Source organism: Accipiter gentilis, chromosome 6, assembly GCF_929443795.1.
Source record: "Accipiter gentilis chromosome 6, bAccGen1.1, whole genome shotgun sequence".
In the NCBI taxonomy this organism is placed as follows: domain Eukaryota; kingdom Metazoa; phylum Chordata; class Aves; order Accipitriformes; family Accipitridae; genus Astur; species Astur gentilis.
In genome coordinates, this window is record NC_064885.1 from 1,013,133 (window position 1) to 1,031,710 (window position 18,578).

General features: G+C 42.9%; 2 protein-coding genes across 6 annotated transcripts in view; one reads left to right on the top strand and one right to left on the bottom strand.

Annotated features, from left to right (window-relative positions):
• The window catches only part of CLUH (clustered mitochondria homolog), a 45,368-nt gene extending 32,007 nt beyond the window's left edge, over nt 1–13,361 (top strand). For 2 of the 3 annotated variants that reach the window (XM_049801827.1, XM_049801828.1), the window contains exons 17-26: nt 506–590; nt 1,284–1,437; nt 1,790–1,929; nt 2,042–2,122; nt 2,744–2,869; nt 3,395–3,516; nt 4,947–5,040; nt 5,833–5,967; nt 7,279–7,352; nt 8,580–13,361. In XM_049801827.1, coding sequence (XP_049657784.1) covers nt 506–590; nt 1,284–1,437; nt 1,790–1,929; nt 2,042–2,122; nt 2,744–2,869; nt 3,395–3,516; nt 4,947–5,040; nt 5,833–5,967; nt 7,279–7,352; nt 8,580–8,748 — 1,180 coding nt within the window. In that variant the 3' untranslated portion in view covers nt 8,749–13,361. The remainder of the gene's footprint in view (nt 1–505; nt 591–1,283; nt 1,438–1,789; nt 1,930–2,041; nt 2,123–2,743; nt 2,870–3,394; nt 3,517–4,946; nt 5,041–5,832; nt 5,968–7,278; nt 7,353–8,579) is intronic. The other variant, XR_007506228.1, reaches the window with a different exon arrangement.
• A 163-nt stretch (nt 13,362–13,524) lies between these two features.
• Nucleotides 13,525–18,578, bottom strand: part of PAFAH1B1 (platelet activating factor acetylhydrolase 1b regulatory subunit 1) — a 37,800-nt gene continuing 32,746 nt past the window's right edge. For all 3 annotated transcript variants that reach the window (XM_049801856.1, XM_049801857.1, XM_049801858.1), the window contains exon 11: nt 13,525–17,365. In XM_049801856.1, the coding sequence (XP_049657813.1) occupies nt 17,292–17,365 (74 nt within the window). In that variant the 3' untranslated portion in view covers nt 13,525–17,291. The remainder of the gene's footprint in view (nt 17,366–18,578) is intronic.

Consider the following 18,578-nt stretch of genomic DNA (forward strand, 5'->3'; position numbering starts at 1 on the left):
AGGAGTCTAGTCAAAAGATATTTTTCTATATAGATGATTTAGGCTGAAGGGAGCTTATGTTCCAAAAACATGGACAGCTTCTTCTGTGTCTGAAACAGAGATGGCGAATGAGGCTGCTGGAAGGTGCAGATGGTGAGTGTTAAACTGGAAGCACAAGCAAAGTGGCCCAAGAGAAAAACCATGACTAGTTGGCTAAATCAGTGATCATCCCTTCACATCAGGGACAGCTCACTCTTTACCAAGAGCTGAAGGCCTTCAGACTCTCGCCTAAACTCCGTGGTGAGCTTTGAAGAGAACACACATAGGATTTGAGTAAAAAGTACGGTTGTGCATCTCCGTAAGCTTTAATAGACCATTAACAACCACTGTAATGTTAGTAATTGGTTTCAGTTAGCACCTAGCTGTAGAGGGACCTGTGCTTCAGATCTTCAGATATACCACAGCAGATGGATGTCCTTGAGCAGAAACTTACCTGAGAGCTGAAGCTTGTGTGTGCTTTTTGCAGTGAGAATGCTGACCAAGCAGCTGAAGTATATAATCTACAGAAAATCACCCTGCTTCGTGAAATCTCCCTCAAAACTGGAGTCCAAGTAAGATCCACGTCTTCCCTCCCTTCCCCATCATGTTCTATACTGAGAAACATGAAGAGTAAGTGCAAACTGCTTTGGGAGGGGACAGCCTTTCAGACAGGCAGTGGGAGCCCCTAAAGGTCTTTGTGGTGTTAATGTTGAAATAAAGGTTCCATCCCTGGGGATAGAGATTTCTAATCCAGTTTCCTTTTAGAGTGAACTTGCTGTGCATCTCCCTTGGAAGATTAGCCAGCCTGAATACAGTTCCTGTAGCTTGCTCTGTCTGACAAACCAAACTTGCCTCTGAAGTTTTCATGCACATGCATACTCCCCATCCAAAGAGAAGCAGCTCTTTGGCTGAGCAGAGCAGGACTTTGGGGTTTTCCTTGCTTGAAGAACAGGGGGTTTCCTTCCCCACACCACTGCCTTACTCCTGTGGGGTGCGGGAGTTTGGCTGGATGGGGTTGCCCTGTCGGGGCTCAAATACTGGCACGACTATGCTTTGGCACTGCGGTGTGAATTTGCCACGCACACGTGGTGGTGTGTGCCTACACATGACCTTCTTTCAAAACTCTGTCCCCAGGGAGTGACGATAACAGGAGATGTTTTGACTGTGAATCCGCATGCAGAATTCAAGGCTTACTTTCCCCTCTTTCCTTGCCAAGTACCTATGAAAGTGGTGACCATGACCTCCGGTCTTTTCGGTTCCTCCAGATACTGCTGAAGGAGTACAACTTTGACAACAGGCACAAGCCTACCTTCACAGAAGAGGATATTCTCAACATCTTCCCTGTAGTGAAGCATGTAAACCCCAAAGCCTCAGATGCTTTCCACTTCTTTCAGAGCGGGCAAGCAAAGGTTCAGCAAGGTACACACCCAACATGCCTCTGCCTCTTGAGGTGACTGCTGATAAAAGAAAGAGCAGGGTATGTGTGGCATGGCCCACTGCCCTCTACCAATATACCCCCACCCACCCTGTTTTAGTAGAGAATTGTGGTCTCCAAGACCATTGGAAACACCCATGAGCTATAAAGTTACCAAGGATGAACAAGGATGGATGTAGGGCAGCGTTTTCCGTCCCCTAGGTTTTAGTCCTTACACAAGGCAGTGACCTATGGCTACATATCCCACTACTGTTTTCACTTTGTGGGCAGTGCCCTTCTCCAGTAGCATGAGGGGTTATTTAACATACATACGTATATGAATATAACTTTTTTCAGGTTTCTTGAAGGAGGGCTGTGAGCTCATCAATGAAGCCTTAAACTTGTTCAACAATGTGTATGGTGCTATGCATGTAGAAATCTGTGCCTGCCTGAGGCTGCTAGCTCGTCTCAACTATATAATGGGAGATTATTCAGAGGTAAGCAAAGGCTTGGATAGGGTCTGTTTAGTCCTCTCATTCCTTCCCTATGCTTGCTTGTTCAAGTACATGGCACTCTGTGACTTGCTCTTGGGTCTTCTGTTCTGTTTAGGCCTTAAGTAATCAGCAGAAAGCGGTGCTAATGAGCGAGAGGGTCCTGGGTATTGAACATCCCAACACAATTCAAGAATACGTGAGTACAGGGTGCTGGGAGAGCAGCATGTGGAGTCTGTGAGCCCTAATTCATGTCTGCATCTAGAAAACAGTTGCAGTTCTCCTTCCTTCTGCAATGTTCTTCCCAGAATCCTCCACTTTTAAGTTTTGTATCTTATGATTTTGTAAACTGAATACCTAAGTGTTTGCATTATAAATGTCCTGCATGGTCAGTATTTGTCCTACTCAGTTTAGAATTTTGGGGGTTTGTCTGCTGAATGTTTATTTATAGTCATTAATTCTGTTGGCTTTTGCCCTGGACTTACATCAAAAACAAAGAAAGAGAAAGAATCCTCCCAAAAGCGCAATCAGAGTATCATATACACACAGGTCAATTTTGAAATATTCCTTGAGGTGCGTAAGAGAAACTGAAGTAAAACACTTCAGCTTCCTCAGTGCTGTGTCTTGTGTGATGCCTCAGTGGAGCTGTAAATCAGCCAGCAGATTTGGACTTTTCTGAGTGGTTGAAATCCTTTTTAACCATAAAGGAAGACCTTTTTATTTGTGCGCAGCTGAGGAAAAAAGTAGAAAGGAGAGATTAGTTTGCTTTACAGTGTAGTAAGTAAAAGCCATTAATGCTGGATTACTTCTTTTGTTATAGATGCACCTTGCTTTGTACTGCTTTGCAAACAGCCAGCTCTCTACAGCATTGAACTTGCTGTACCGTGCACGCTACCTCATGCTGTTGGTATTTGGGGAGGATCATCCAGAAATGGCACTCTTAGATGTAAGTAATCTTTTAGATTCTTCAGGCTTCTAATCTCCAAGAAACCTCTTGATCTTTAAAATGCCCATAGTGCTGGCTATTTAAAATAAACATTTAGCACTGCTTCCTCTCCCCTGGGTTACTACCAGTTAGTACTATTAGAAGAAGAGAAAAAAGGAGTTTGACTCTTTGTAGCTGGTGAGGTCAGCCCTGTGTGGCTGGAGCTCTGTGCTGGGCACGCTGGAGACGTGGGTTCGAGCGCCTGTAATTCTTGGGCAAATTCCTCAATTTAGCCTGTTCTTGTTGCCTTTGCATAAAATGGAGAGAGTTCCTTATCTCTCTTTTGTCTGGCTTGTTTGGACTGAGCTCCCACGGGGGAGGATGGTCTCCTGTCATGTGTTATGTGCTACAGAGATATCCGCTGGGGATTTGTGGCTGCTACAGCCTTTTCAACAGCAAAATACCTCTGTGGCCTTGGTATTTATGAAGCAATAAATGCGTAGTTTGAATTTGCTTTCCGAATGCCTACTTGACTTCTTTATGCAGAATAACATTGGCTTGGTGCTCCACGGGGTTATGGAGTATGACCTGTCCCTCCGGTTCCTGGAGAACGCGCTGGCCATCAGCTCCAAGTATCACGGCTCCAAGTCTTTGAAAGTTGCACTAAGGTGAGGCAGGGTGGAGTGCTGGGCTGGGTCACCGTACTGTTAAAGAGAGTGAGTACATTCACTGTGCACTCATAGGGGAGGGATCTGATCTGGCTGTGTCCAGCTGTACCCTGTTAAACTAGAGATTCAGTCTTTCCCCTGCTGTCAGACTCCTTGGGACTGCTGGGCTGCATGAGTCAATGTCATGGTGCAGCATCCAAGGTTGTCGTCTTGAAAGACAGAGATCCCTCGTTTTTAAAGTTAATTGTGGGATCTGCTGTAATGCTGACTGCCTCCAAAATCTGTCAAGATGACCCTGGTCCTTGTAGACTCTCAGCAGAAAAATATATGTGGCAATTGAAGGTTGGAGAGTGAGGCTAATGTAATTATACTGGGAGACTGGGACGATACGTAAACACTTGTATTTAATTGTTTCAGCCCTCAGGGAGCTATCTTTGAGAAGCATATAATTTGCTTTTGTCCTTTACCATAAAGCCTTGTATTTGAATAAAATACTGCATGGCTTCCTTTTTTCCAAGGGAGCTATGAGTGGTCGGCACCTTTAGGATCTGCTCTAAATACCCACTGCTCTTTGGGGCTGTATGCACTGTCCTTGAATGCAAAACTGGCTCACTATCAACCAAGCAGTGGCCCACTCCTAATTACTACTACCACATTGCAACCCATCTGTTCTTCGTCAGGGTGAAAATAAATCTTATTAAGCGCCCACAAGAGTCTGATTTGTTTTCCAGCAGTTGATGGATATGCATTCTGCAGAAAGCATCTTGCCTTCCCTTAGTAGCACTGGGATGCTTGATGAGATTAATCACCTCCCACAGAGTAACACTGCCAAAACCAGAAATCTTTTTTTCATTCCAGAAACACTAAGGAAGCAAAGTCCAAGCCAAGTCAGCTCTCCCAACTAGAGAGAGCCCAGGTGACTTGGGTCCCAGCTCTGCCACTGTTTTGCTGTTTGTTTCTGTGCTGGAAGTTTTTTTTAGTCTGTGAATAATCAAGTAATTCACACGTTTGCTTTCTAAGAAACAAAAAGACCCTATTGAAGGGTAAGGGCTTGTGCCTGCTTCCTTCTTCAGTTAACAAATCTAGTCCCGAGATGTTCCTGTAAATGTGCTGTCTCCATTCAGTTCACTGCTGTGGTCTCCAGCTTTCCTGGGTGCAGGAGGAAAAAATCCCCAGTTCAGTCTTTATTCCTGTAGGTCACTTCTCAGCATTTCAACAACAATCCAACCTAAATCAGTGTAATATATTAATCTCCAAACAGAGTGGGGAAAAGCAACTGCCAGCATGCTGTATTTAGAGTCCAGTGTCTGTCTCCTTTCACACTGACATTAAGACTTTTAGTCTAAATGTTGTTATGTTAAAGTCATGCTCACTGTAGTGCAGAAATGTTTCTTCATGAAAGTACCTCTAAACCCTTTCCCTTCCCTCAGCCACCACTTGGTAGCCCGAGTGTATGAGAGCAAAGCAGAATTCCGGTCAGCTCTGCAGCACGAGAAGGAAGGCTACACCATCTACAAAAACCAGGTAATGAGCATGGGTGCCGTTAATTTGTGTCATATCACTTTACTGCCAGAAACAAGCAGTACCACTGCAAAACAGTGCTACAACTTGGAACTCGGGGAGCCCTTTCTTACAAACAGCTCTGAGCAGATGCCAGGGAATTGTCTTTCTAGGGATGGCGTAGGACTGCTGCCTTGTACAACAATTGACTGCTTTTATGCCAAAAGTGTTTGAATAGACTTCCTGTAAGTTTGTTCTTGCTGTACCTGTGTTGCTGGACAGAAATTTCTGTTGGTGGCATCGCCCCATATTGTGGCATGGCACTGAAAGAACTGGTTTGTTCTTTCCACTTTTTGCACCACCTGTCTTTTAAATACCAGATCAAAACTAGTTTGGTAGTTGAGCTGTTTCATGGGCAATACCTTCTGCTTGCTTGCAGCCCTTGCTGTTGCACAGTGAAACTTCTGCATCAGCCTGGGGTCTGCCTGAACACGTCTGCAGTTGTACACAGTGATTCAGCGCCATCTCACTGGCTGAAAGCATAGCCTGGTAGAGGGAATGCCACTCACCCTGCTAACATGCTCCTACTTGATGGAAATGTGTAATGTTGATAATAATGCTCCTAGAGGAATTTTTTTGTTTGTTTTTTGAATGCCAAGGCAGGTGAAATCCAGTTCTGATGAGTTTCTATAAGGATGTTGAGCTAGCAGAGACTAGGAGTGCACCCTGGTTGTTTGGCTCCTGTTCCGATTTGTAATGTTGTACCCTTTTTTTCTTTTTTTTTCTTTTTTCCCTTTTCTCCCCTTTTCTGATTAGCTTGGAGAACACCATGAAAAGACCAAAGAGAGCTCTGAGTACTTGAAATACCTGACTCAGCAAGCAGTCGCTCTTCAACGCACAATGAATGAGATTTACAAGAATGGCTCCAATGCGAACATCATGCCACTTAAGGTAACCTTTATGCAATGAAAGCAATTGAGGATACTTATCATGAAGGCAGAGATTTGTGTTTAGCTGCTCCTGAAGGACACATGAGTGTATGCATGCAGACATTGCCTATGCAGGAGGTGGTAATGGCTGTGCCAGTTGCAGACCCTTTGCGGGCAGGAGGTCCCTGCAAAAGCAAGAGGCTCAGGCAGACATAGCACAGTGTAACCAATGTGGACTGAACATTTGTCCCCTCCGCTTCTGAAAAGAGTGGTTCTGGGCTCTGGCCCTTTCTCCCGAGCTCAGGCAGATGGGCACAGCTGAGTGCGTTGCAGGGCACCCAGGGAACTCAGTAAGGACGCGCTGGGCAGCTCACAGTGTGGGAGCCTGGGACACCTACACACAAACCTGCCCCTCCGCTGACTCACTGGCTGCGGGCAGGTTGCTCAATCCAAAAGTACTTCAGTTTCCTCATCCTAAAAAATGCTGTCATCTTTCACCAGGTGCTTTGTTCTCCTTCCAAGGGTTTTGTGGTGCAGGGAGGCTGGGCAGCAAAGCGGAGCGTGGGGGGGGCCTGTCTTGCCTTGCCGTACACAGAGCAGGAGCAGATTGGCCTTATTGGGCCAAACCCAGCTGCTCTTATCCGCCTGTGCACCTGGCAGATCACACCAGCCCGGCTGTGGCATATCTAGGGGAGTATGCACTAACTTGTGTGATGGGAGCTCTCCCTGTCATGCTGTGCAGCTGCCAGAGGATTGCAAGCCAGTGGGTTGGGAAAGAGGCTTCCAGCTGCAGAGACTCCCTCCTGGTAGAAAAGGCAGGGAGGATAGTGCTCTGTGGGAGTGGTTGGGTTTTCTTCTCTCTGCAAAGAACTGGGTACAGAACTGAGGAGTTTATGGCAGAGTAATTTGAGCATAAGGACCTTGAGTCAAGTAAACAGTCAAGTCCAGGAAATACTGTCCAGCTAAGAGGCTCAAACACATAAAATAGTAATAAAGATTTTACCTTTGTTACAACACTTGGAGGGAAAAAAAAATAACCCAATACATTTTGAACTGACATCTACACTGCATTTAACTGAAGTCCTGCAGAGTTCAGAGGAGCAGTTGCTCACAGTGACTGGCTGGGTACCTCTGCATGCTGCTTTTCAACTTATAGGTATAAAGAGGTAGAAAATATAAATTATGCCACCTTACAGCTATTAGTGTGTCATATGGGACCTAGGTTTTTCTAAACTGTTCGTAAATGGTATCTGGACTTGCTTAGGAGCTCCGAGTTCTTCTGTCAGGGTTTTGGCTTTTAAAACTGTTGTTTTTTTTTCCTCTTGCGCTGTAGTTCACAGCTCCCAGTATGGCCAGTGTCCTGGAGCAGCTCAACATTATCAATGGAATTCTCTTCATTCCACTAAGGTAGAGTGATACCGCTGGGTGTTGTACCTTTAGAAATCAAGTAGTCTTTTTGTATTATCTTTGTCCCTGAAATAGCATAAACCCATGCTTTCCTCTGCATTGAGAGTCATGTGGCATTTCCAGTGATCTTGGGTACCTTTTCTCTTCAGGCAGCACTAGGCAAATAATGGCAGAAATTGTCACTTCTGCATAAAAACTGCTTTTGAAGGTGCTGGGTCCTCTGAAGGCACTCCTGAACACTTGTGAAGGGATGCTCTACAGCATCCCTGGGCAATCCTTAGTGGCACTATAAAAAAGCTCCTGGTTGGAAGAACATTGCATGAAACATCGGATGTTCCTTTCAAAACTGTAACCTTGAGCTTGTAGCAGCAATCTGATCTCATAAACCCCAAACTGCTCTGTGAAGCTAAAGGAAATCAGGCAAGTTTCCTGGAGAGTTGATGCATCAGTGGGCAAGACCACTATTATGTGACTTGCCCATGGGTCGCTCTGCAAGCAGCTGGGAGCTGGCATCTCCCCTCATTGCCTGTTCTCAGCCTGTCACCCCGGCAGCAAAGGGATTCTTCTGTTTAGCTCTCTTTGCGGAGTGGGAGTTAGTTGAAGCAGTGTCAGTGGTCTCTACCCAAAAGAAATGAAGTGAGCAGTGCTGGGCTGCGAAGAACAGCACTGGCTCTTCCACAGATGAGGCTGCTTAGCAGGGTAGTTGCTTTATGTACATCTTGGAGGTATTCCTTCCCCAGCTCTACAGGATTTGTTTACAAAGAACATTAGCCAAGATCATACTACTAGCTGACTATCATCATCTTTAAGACCACCCTAAACAGCACTACTCTTAATTTTTTTTTTTTCACTTATTATAAATTGTCACTTAGACTTTTAGTTGAAAATTTGATTGGGGTGGTGGTGGAAAGAGATGATCTACGCTGAGACTGTATTCTTCTAATGATATAAGTAATCACCAATAGTAAAAAATGCACCACCAGCAGCCTGGATATAGACAAGATTAACCTCAGTGTCTCTGCCCTGAGCAGCCACTGACAGGTCATGTCCTGGTGCCTCTTGGTTCAAAACTAAGCACAGAGCTTGGCTCAGGTATTGCTGAGACCTGGGACCTGGCAGGGAGAGAGCAAGTGCTAGGAGCATTTTGTATTATACTACCTTGTCTCTATGCTTCATGCTTCCTAAAGCTAGTCTAATACTTGCTACTCTTCCTGGTTTCCCCTTCAGCCAAAAAGACTTGGAGAACCTTAAAGCAGAGGTGCAGCGACGCCAGCAGCTCCAAGAAAGCATAAAAAGTGGCGAACAGCTGGAACCAGAGGACAAAGCTGTGGAGGAGAAAGAGGCTGAGCCAAGCATGCCTTCTGCTGAGATCCCCTTAACACAGAGCTCTGCTTAATGTGTACCTCGCTTAAAAAAAAAAAAAGTTTAAAACACCCTTTTCTGAATCTGACCCAGGGTCTCGGACTCCCCTGGAGCAGCTCCTCCTTTTTTGACAATGTTATTGCACTGGTACAATTAATACACAATGCAAAGAACTAATCTGAGAAATGTAATCTGTCTGACTGAGCTTGTGTCTGCCACGTGAAGGGGAAGGTGGCCAGGATGCAGCAGCATACGAAAGACCCATCCTAGGTGAGCGCAGCCAGAGGCTGTCATGCCTGCGTGTGTGTGTACGTGTTGTGTGTGTGCGCATATCATCAAGTTATTTCTACTTTGTACATATGAATTCCAAATGAACTGTCTTGAGGTATGTAACATTTCTCAGGTCATTTTTATGTTGACTAAGGACACTGCTTTGCTAAAACAGTACAAAACCAGCCCCATCCACTGCTCAGCGTTCTTGTAAAACGTGGATTCCAAGCCAAAAGATTTATTTTCCCCCCCAGTCACTATCCCAATTTGTGCTAAGGAAAACTAAGCAGCCATATTTGTATCGCTCAGATGACTGAAGCCTGTAATGTGTGTATGTAAGTGGGGGAATGTACAGCATTTTCTACATCAGGATATAGCCATTGGATTCCTTTAACCATTTTTTCTACTTTTGGTTGGCAGTTTGGCAATTCAGTGGGGTTTTGTAACATTCACATTCTAATTTTCAAGGTAAAGGTATAGATAGATAGAGAGATATATATATATATATATATATGATACTTACAGTTCCACCTCTGCTCTGCTTGCAGCTGAGTAACTTAGGATACTGTATCCAAAGAGTGAGGGCTTGATGTTTAAAAAAGCGCACAAACTTCCATTACAATGGAAACCCCAGTGCCTAGGAGAGATTGGTAATGGCATCAAACAAGGTCTGAACTGAAGTGATTTAGCAGGAAATCATGGCCCTATTAAAAAGGGGGAGGGGAAGAGGGGAGGAAAAGTCAGAAATAGGGACTTGGTCTCATTTGCAGTAGCAACTGTAACACAGAGCTGATGGACTTTAACCTGGTGGGCAAGTTGAACCAGACTGGAATCATACATTTCCCACAACCTGAAATTACTAGGCTTCGGGGAGGGGGGGGTTAAATTAAAACTAGAATTCCCACAGCACTGAAACCTATGGCTAATACCTTCATAACTAACTTTTTTTGCACACTGGTTTTTGAGATTGTTGCCAGGGGAACGTCCATTGCTGGCAATGGATGTTACTGAAATGGCAGATGCCACTCAACAAATCCTTATGGCCCCTTCCCTGTCACACACATGTCCCGTGGGGGTTGTCAATGGCTAGTGCGTGCTCCCCTGGCCACGCCAGTCACAAAGCAGGTAAGATGTGGCCACTGCGGGCCATGGTATGCCGACAGAGTTGAATGTCCTTTTTTCCAAACAGATCAAGCTGTAGAACAACTTCTGATTGCTGGTCCACAGCCACCCTGTGCTGACAAAGGAGTCCAGTCTCTCTCTCTCTCTCTCTCTCTCTCATGTTGTCTGTCATGGATAGTACCCTGTGCTAATTTGCGTTGCTTCTTTTACTGACCTTCTGGAGAACAAGTGCTGTCACTGTGCTCTGTACCCTTGGTTTCCTGTACTACGTTACAGGTATTTGTAACTCTTGGTGGGGGGGGAGGGAAGGAGGGGAGCAGCCTCCGAGTTGTTAGAGGCAACAAAGCAGGAGGAGTCTTTACTGCAAAAGACCTTGCTCCTATTAGAAAAATTCTGAATTTGCTGGAAAGCAATCAATAAATGACTACAGTGCATCTTTCCTACAAGATTTTTCTTTTACTAGTGTCTTTCAGTCCATTAAAAGGTTTTTAAATTATTTTAGGTACTTTATTTATTGGTTTCTTTGCAGTTTGGTGCAAGGTGTTGGATACCGTTACCTGAACAGCATCCCTGGAGCCACCATTTCTGTTCTTTTGAGCAGGAGCCAATAGACCAGAACAGGTACAGATTAGCTGGAGGCTTTAAACCTGTAACTGTACTGATGCCACATGCTGCAGGGTTCAGTGCCCCAGTAAGCTCCTCTACCCGCACCTATCTGTTCTCTGCGTCTAGTACCCACCTCCCCACAGCTTACTTTCCTTAGCGATGCTCAAGGTTGGTGCGTGCGCGCTGGGTTGTTTTACAGAACTCCTGTGCAGCAGCAGGGCTGAAAGCTCTGGGACTGTTTTGGAAGGTGCTGTAGTTCCTGGAACACTTCAGCAAGCTGTGAACTGTGCAGTTGTGTGCAGATAACCACTGCCTCTGCTCTGTGCACCCTTTAACAAAGTGCCCCTGTGGACAAAGGCATCGACTGCAAAAGAGCAGTAATAAAACTCGTACCAGAATCACAACCACAGTAGCCCCGACCCAGAGAAGCAGGAACTACCGTTGTCCATCAACAGATGCTTCAGAATCACTTTTGCCTCAAGGGAGGGGCACTGCTTCTCCATCTCACTCAGGGGGAGGAGGAGTGAGCAGGGCACAGGTGCTCCATGGATTTTTGTAAACATGCGAAATGAAGCTGAAAGATGCAAATCCCAGCTAATAAGGCTACACCACTAAGCAGCTTGAATGCCATCATTAGTTGTTAAATAAATGCATTTAAGAACATAGGTTCTGTAATCCTCTTCTGGGGTTTGGGTATTCTCAGGTACTCGGTTCGCAAATTGTTAAACAAAAACGAGCATAGAACTGACTCAGATTAGTGCTGAGGACACACCAGGAGGCGGCTGGACGTTCAGGAAACTGTAGCTCTCCCAGCCCTAAAGCGACTCACCTCTGTGAGGCCAACTCTGTTCCTAGTTCGCACAGTTACACGTAGTCCACCTTCTCACCTTCTCAGACAGGATTTAGCACCCCAGGTACAAGTGCCACATAGAAGCGCTGGTCCTGTAACTGGCAGGTAATGGTATGCCACTGCCTGAGAAAAGTAACTGCAGCAAAATGAAATTATTTCAGAGAGATTAAAAACATCCACAATCCTGAAGGAAGCACAGAGAAATACACTATTTTAATCCTCCCTGCTTTCTCTCCAGAGAGGTTTCCAGCACTTAATGTCATCAGACATAGGACAAAAGCTACACCCTTCTTTCAAGAAGTCCCCATTAAACCCTCCCTGCCTATAGTGGTTGTACTGTTCAGAAAGAAGCCTGCTCAACTGAATACATTATCTTCCCACCATTGACCAAAATTCCTGTATGTATTATTTCTTTCCATATTCAACTCTGCCCAAAAATGTAGCACCCATCAGTGCTATATCAAAACTGGAAACAACTGGTGGAAACTAGTCTCATACACTTAGAAAGCTGCTTTCAGTAAGGCACTCACTGCATCATCACGTCACCAAGTTGAAAGGGAAAATGAAATTCTTCAGGTACCCAGATTGCTCTTAGCTACTCACATTTTAGAATCCCTCATCTCTCCCTTTTGATAAGGGTACTATGTTTGAAAAGATATAGGAGGCTTTCCTTTCAAAACCTGCATCCTAACACCATCTCTGTACCGAACGCTCGGGACACCCTTCACCCCAGCTAAGTCATCTGACTGGCACATTACTCTGGCAGCACCTGAAATTCAGTTGTTTTTACCAAATGAAGGTCAGTCTCCCTCACCAGCCTATCCCAGGTCTGTTCCTGATATTCAGGAACACCATGCACGATGCTTACACAGAACACAACTGCTCGGAGCTGTGTTCCATCTCTCCCCCACATCATGGTCAAGGTCACATCCTTGCTCTTCTTCTATCAATGAAGAAATGCACATTTCCATTTTAGTTCACTGACCCAGTTATAAGTAGCACTCAAGGTAAATAAGGCCAGATCACAGGAAAAAAAAAACCAAACTACACACCACCTGAAAGACACCAATATGAAAACAGAGCTTCAAGAATCATTCAGTGCCTCAGCTTTCCAGGTATGCACCTCCACCTGCACAGGACTTTTCTGTTGCCTTAGACAACAGACAGATTACTCCCACGCTGAATCACTCGGGAGGATTCACCGCAGAGCCCAACCTTCAGCGCCAGCAGCTCCAACGGTACCGAGTAAAGAAACAGTGCAAGATGGTTCTTATTAGGTCTGCTGTAAAGGTTCAAGGTAAGGAAAAAAAACACCCAAACCACAACAAAACCCAGGAAAACGCAGCACCGGGACAGGGCCAGTAAAGGAGGGGGGGGGCTCCCCTCACGCACCCCATCACAGAACAAACAAGAGTCACTCGGCCTCCCCGCGGGGCAGAAAGGCTCCTGTGGGGGAGGTCACGACCCAACGCCTGAAATAAATCCTGCCCCAGAGACACCGCTTCACCAAAACCCTCTCCATCAGCTCCCGCTCCAGGCGCGCTGTCTGCGGGCCGAGGGTTGCCGCAGCACTCGCACGGCGGAGGCTTCAGCGAGACCCAGCGCGAGCGAGACGGCAAAGCCTGCGAGCCATCGGCACCGCCGCCTTCTTCACACAACACATCTACGTTCCGCACGGCGCTGGAGACGACGCTCTCCCGGACCACGTATGAACCAGCTTAAGAAGCACGCACAAAGGTTTTTATAAAATCTCACTTCACCAAACTAACCAATAAAACCTCTGACTAGTCTACCTGGAACCAATTGCCTTAAAAATGCTTCACGTTACCTCAGGCAAGCACGTTTTAAATTCAAATTAGATAAAAGAAAAAGCAGGTGTGGAGCAAAATCTGAAGGGTGAAACACCAATAGCTTTTTTCAAAATAGTTTTAATTCTTGCATCCAAGGAAACAAAAACACATCTAGTTTTATATGCATTTAATAGTTTACCAATTGGTACAATAAGATTTTTTTAATATGCAGAAAACATGAATAAATTTTGTTTTACACAGTCTGAGAGCAACAAATCTTACTGTAAAACACAGAGCAGTATTATATACATTCCTTTACTGATTTTTTTTTTTTTTAAATTGTGTCAATAGCTTCAGTTAACTCCTACAGTCTGGGAACTGTTTTCTCCAATTGCAACCTCTAACATAGTTCTTATGAAAAAAATTCAACGTTTGCCTTCATGTCTCATGTCAATGTCAGGATCAACTTCTAAAACTTGAAGATTTTGCTAACTTATCTTCAGAATGAACTTGGGGAAGCCTGAGGGATAGGTAGGACAAGAAAGCAGCTACTTACATGACACAGTGGAAAGATAAAAAGGCCAGTTAAATCCAGTTGTGACTTGTAAATCCAACTCAACCTTCCCCGCTCCTAACATGTTTATCCCTACCATTTTATGCACACATTCTTGCTAGAAGATTCTTGGGTTTGACTTTTTTTAAATACACTGGACTTTATGTACAGCTGGACAGCAAATAACTCATTCTAAGTGCGTTTTTTCCTTCACTCAACTCAGTATTATTTTTTTTTTAATATTCAAATCATTAAAAGGATTATCAAGCCACCACTGTCTACAAAAACAAAGTATAATCTTTTTCTTTTAAACAGCTTTCACGCAAGTCAAAAGCTATTTAAGAGTGGTATTATCAGGCAGTTCACATAAAAACAGGAGGAGGCAAACAGGAGAAGCAGGGTACTGACAGTATAAGTAGACTGGGCTTGGTGAGTCTATAGCCAAAGCTTTCAAAATACTACAGTGCTCCACAGCCCTTGGACAACTTGCTAGCAACTAGATTTTTTTTTTTTTCTTTTTAATTAGTGCCCCGGGCACATCATTGGTCACACCATACACAAAAGCAGGACGGTTTTTTTTTAATCTTCTAAAGTGCAAGATGCTATAAAACATCAACTTCCAGATTATGTCTAAACCACAATAAATGTTGCACTTTTTAGAATGCATCTAAGACTTCCTGGGCACGTTACATTAGTGTGGCACTGGAATGTCTGTCTGGTTTTAAGCCAAAAAGTCTGTATTGTCTATTTGGTAACATGGTCTACATATAGTTACTTTTAAGCGATGCCAATTTTAGTAAGGAAAGTGACAAAGCAGCAGTGAACCTCTTAAACCCTCTAATAAATTTGTTTTGTAATCCAAACCAGTAACCTCATTATTGTATTTATTATCACAGGAAAGGCACAGGATTAGCTGACAGAAAACATTGCAAACAGTGGAAAAAGTTCAACACAGTGTAGTATCATGGAGCGACACTGCAGGAAACCCTCACAAACCCAACTCCTGTGTTGTGGCTTTCACTTTTTTGTCTAAACAGGGCTTTAACTTTTGATCCATTCAGGACCATCCCTGAGATTATTCACTGCTTATTAAAGGAGAAGGTTGCAAATTGCATTGCAGAAGTACTTAGGAGAATGTTTCACACAAGCAATTAAATGCTGCTTACATGACTTCAGTTAGTTGTTTGTCCTTGTAAATATTGTACGCTAAAGGGAAAAAATGCAGTAGACAACTTCCACTTAATAGGTACCTTTAATTTCTCATTCATGTTTATGAATTATGTACATGAGTGTGGTTTACTTTATACTTAAATAAAGTTTATAGGACCTATCAGGAATTAAACAATGTGTTACTTTACAGTTGCAGATACACTGAGGAATTTTAAGATGCACTAACTGTGTATCTGGAATTCTCAAATAGGACAAAAAGCAGCAAGTTTTTCCAGTCCAAGCAGCTAACAAACAAAAAAATACTTTATTTGTGCATGCTTAACTGCAGAAACACACACTGAAAATTACAAACCACTGGATTTAAGAGATTAGCCTGAATCTTAAACTGGCTCCAAAAAACCCCCACATCAGAACTCCATCTCCTCCACCCCTTCCCAGAGGCAAGTCTACACCAGGATCCAATGCTGAAATCCATCTCCTCCACACAGAAGAATGGATCCTTCTGTGGGTGACTGTAGGAAATTAACCACCATACCCCTCACCGTTTTAGTGCGTACACCCTCCAGCCGACCCTATGTTGGTCAAGGATTCTTATTTTTAAAAGGGACAGTTTTAAAAGCCATGTATTAAACAAAACAAATAAAATAAAGCACAAATTCACCTGTTAAAACATCAGACTGGTACTTCATTACATTGTAAATTTCAAAGTGGGTTTTTAAAAAGACCTGGTTAGTTTGATAAGTATTGTAATTCTTAGTTATCTACAATGGAATTTGTCACAAAAATGATTAAAATATTCATTTCTAATATTTCCATTCACTTCAGATCAAAATATGTAACTTTAGGGATATGCAGATTAAAAATTGTATACACCAAACAACATAAATACTAATAACCAAGTTGGGCTAGTTTTGCTGATAGGATTTGGTTTTGTTTTTAAATGTTTACTTGATAGCATCATTCCCACAGATGGACTTTGCTTTGTTGATGGTGTTTTGTTTTCCTTTTAGAAGCCCGTATCAATCTGTATTTGCCATTTTAATCTGATTCTCAAGGTATTTAGTGCTTTCTTTAAAGCATTTAAATACTGTATCCCAAGGTATTTTTCAATATGCAAACCACAGTACATTTTCATTCAAGCCACATTGTCTTGTCAAGCTAAGTATAACCTCATTTTCAAAAGGGTTTCCAAGGAGGCACAAAAGAAACCAAGAAACCTTTGTATACCCCAACCTCCTGCAAGTAAGAGGGAAGTGTACTTTGATACTGTTGTGTAATAGGAATTGCACATCTCTAACAAACATTGAAAGCAAACAGCAAGTTGTACCATGGCAGTCATTTGGGAGATTAAGCTCTATTGGAAATTAGATCACTAAATTCTAGTGGGATGGACAACTCCTCCTGGAAGTTCATCTAGCATTAAAAAAAAAAAAAAAAAAAAAAAAAAAAACAGAAAAAAAAAACAAAAAAACCAAAACAAAACCATTTAAACTTAGTTTAACAGCACAGCTTAACCATTGAATGACCAAATAAAAAATAAATACATTTATCACATCAGCTGCTACTAAGATTTGTTGTCTTATTTCAGGTTTACAGTTAATTATATAAATATACCAACCCTTGCGTGATAGGAGGCCAAAACAAGTGTATTCTGTTGATTTGGCAAATGTTTCATGACAAATATTCCAGAGTTTAATTAAATTTCCATTAATTACATATAAGGTTCAGAAGATTCTGAATTGCAGCCTTATTATCTAGTATTCTTAGAGAAGATTTATTAAGCACACTTAAGTGATGTTACATAGATACACATTTCTGAAAGAGCCCTACAAAACTTTTCCCAAATGAGGTCACCAATTCAGGCACCAACAGACAGCAGAAAGAAAAACAGGTATAATTATCTGACATAGAACGACACTGTCAACTATTCAGTTAAGTGCCCTATTTCAATTATCCAACTTCTGCCTTCTTAGGTCTGATGTGACCAATGCCAGCCCATGTTCTTAAACCTATGGTACTTCTAGACAACGTATGTAAATTTACAGTATACAATTTGGATTCACCATGCATGAATACTTTGTGTGTAACATTTAATAAGCTCAATCTACATCCAGAATAATTTACATGAAAGGACAATATTTATTTAAACAGAGCTCAATGGGTAACCATGGTATCTGAGTGCATCCAGAGGAAAAAGGGGTCAAATGTGAATTCAATCAACGGCACTCCCACACTTTTACTGTTTGATCTACACTTCCAGTAACCACATACGGTGCCGTCTTGTGGAAATCTGCAAGGAAAGAAAAGCTTATGTTAAGAACAAATCCTAAACTTCAGCATTTTCCACTCTCACTGAATGTCATTACTTTTTCAAAACAATTATACCAGCTCAAAGACTGTATTGCAAAGCTCATCATGCCTATAGTTCTGAAGGCAAATTCTCTCATGCTACAATTTTGTAAAGCATGAAAACTACTTTCAGTTCAGTTATAAAGGAGCTTCCATGGAAAAGAAATCAAGATAAAGTTATAACAGAGAAGAGTCCAAAACATCTCAAACTGATAAAACCCTTGAATACTACCAGAAAACAGAATTTATGTATTTACAGAAGAGGTTTCAAGAATCAGAAGTCAAGAAACTTGGCTTTTTCTTTTTGCTGTAGACAATACAGGCTGTGAGCTAGTATTTATTAAAGTAAAAAGTGTACTGTTTCTCAGGAGATCCCAAAATATTTCATAGATACAAATCAATTTTGGACTGGGTCAGCAGACAGTACTGGGAAGTTTAACCAAGAGGAATCAAAAAGCCTCATTGTGTAAAAGGGCTCAGCAAAGCAATCTGTAAACTGAAGCAGCCAATTCCAAGGCTAGACAATCCATGCTAATAGTTTAATGTTCTTCAACTCATAACTTTTATTTTCCCATTTCTAATCAGCTGTCTTCAACAATCTAAGAGGAAAGTGAAGTCAGAAATCCTGCATTTTGTTTAGACCTGCAAGTCTGATTAGGAAACCTTACTAGCTAATTCCAGGTTCACTGCTAAACTAACTTACACAGCTTTACTGAAGGAGCTATAAACTGCCAGAGGAATAGAGAGAAAAAAACCACCCCAACAATAGAGAGGACTCCAGTGTAAAGCTAGCTTTGTTGAATAGGGAGCATTTTGTTTTATTTTTGCCAGGGCAGGGGGGAACTATTATCTACCAAGATCTGGTAATACCAACCAGGAATGCCCAGGAATTCAAAGCATTTTTTTTTTCTGACCATTTTGCTTTGCATCCCCCACCCCCCCTTTTTTTTTTTTGCTGGGCAAGCATTTGCAATACAGCACTCCCCAAATGCCTACAAACTCAGCGGTGAAAGCTTCCAGAACACCCAGGCAGTTAACGCCTTTATCCAGTGTGCGACACTAGCAAGAGAAGTGGAGACATCCAGCACACTCGAAATTCGTATCTGTCCTTGTTTGATTAAAATACGCATAGCACAAAACTTCACTAGAATCCA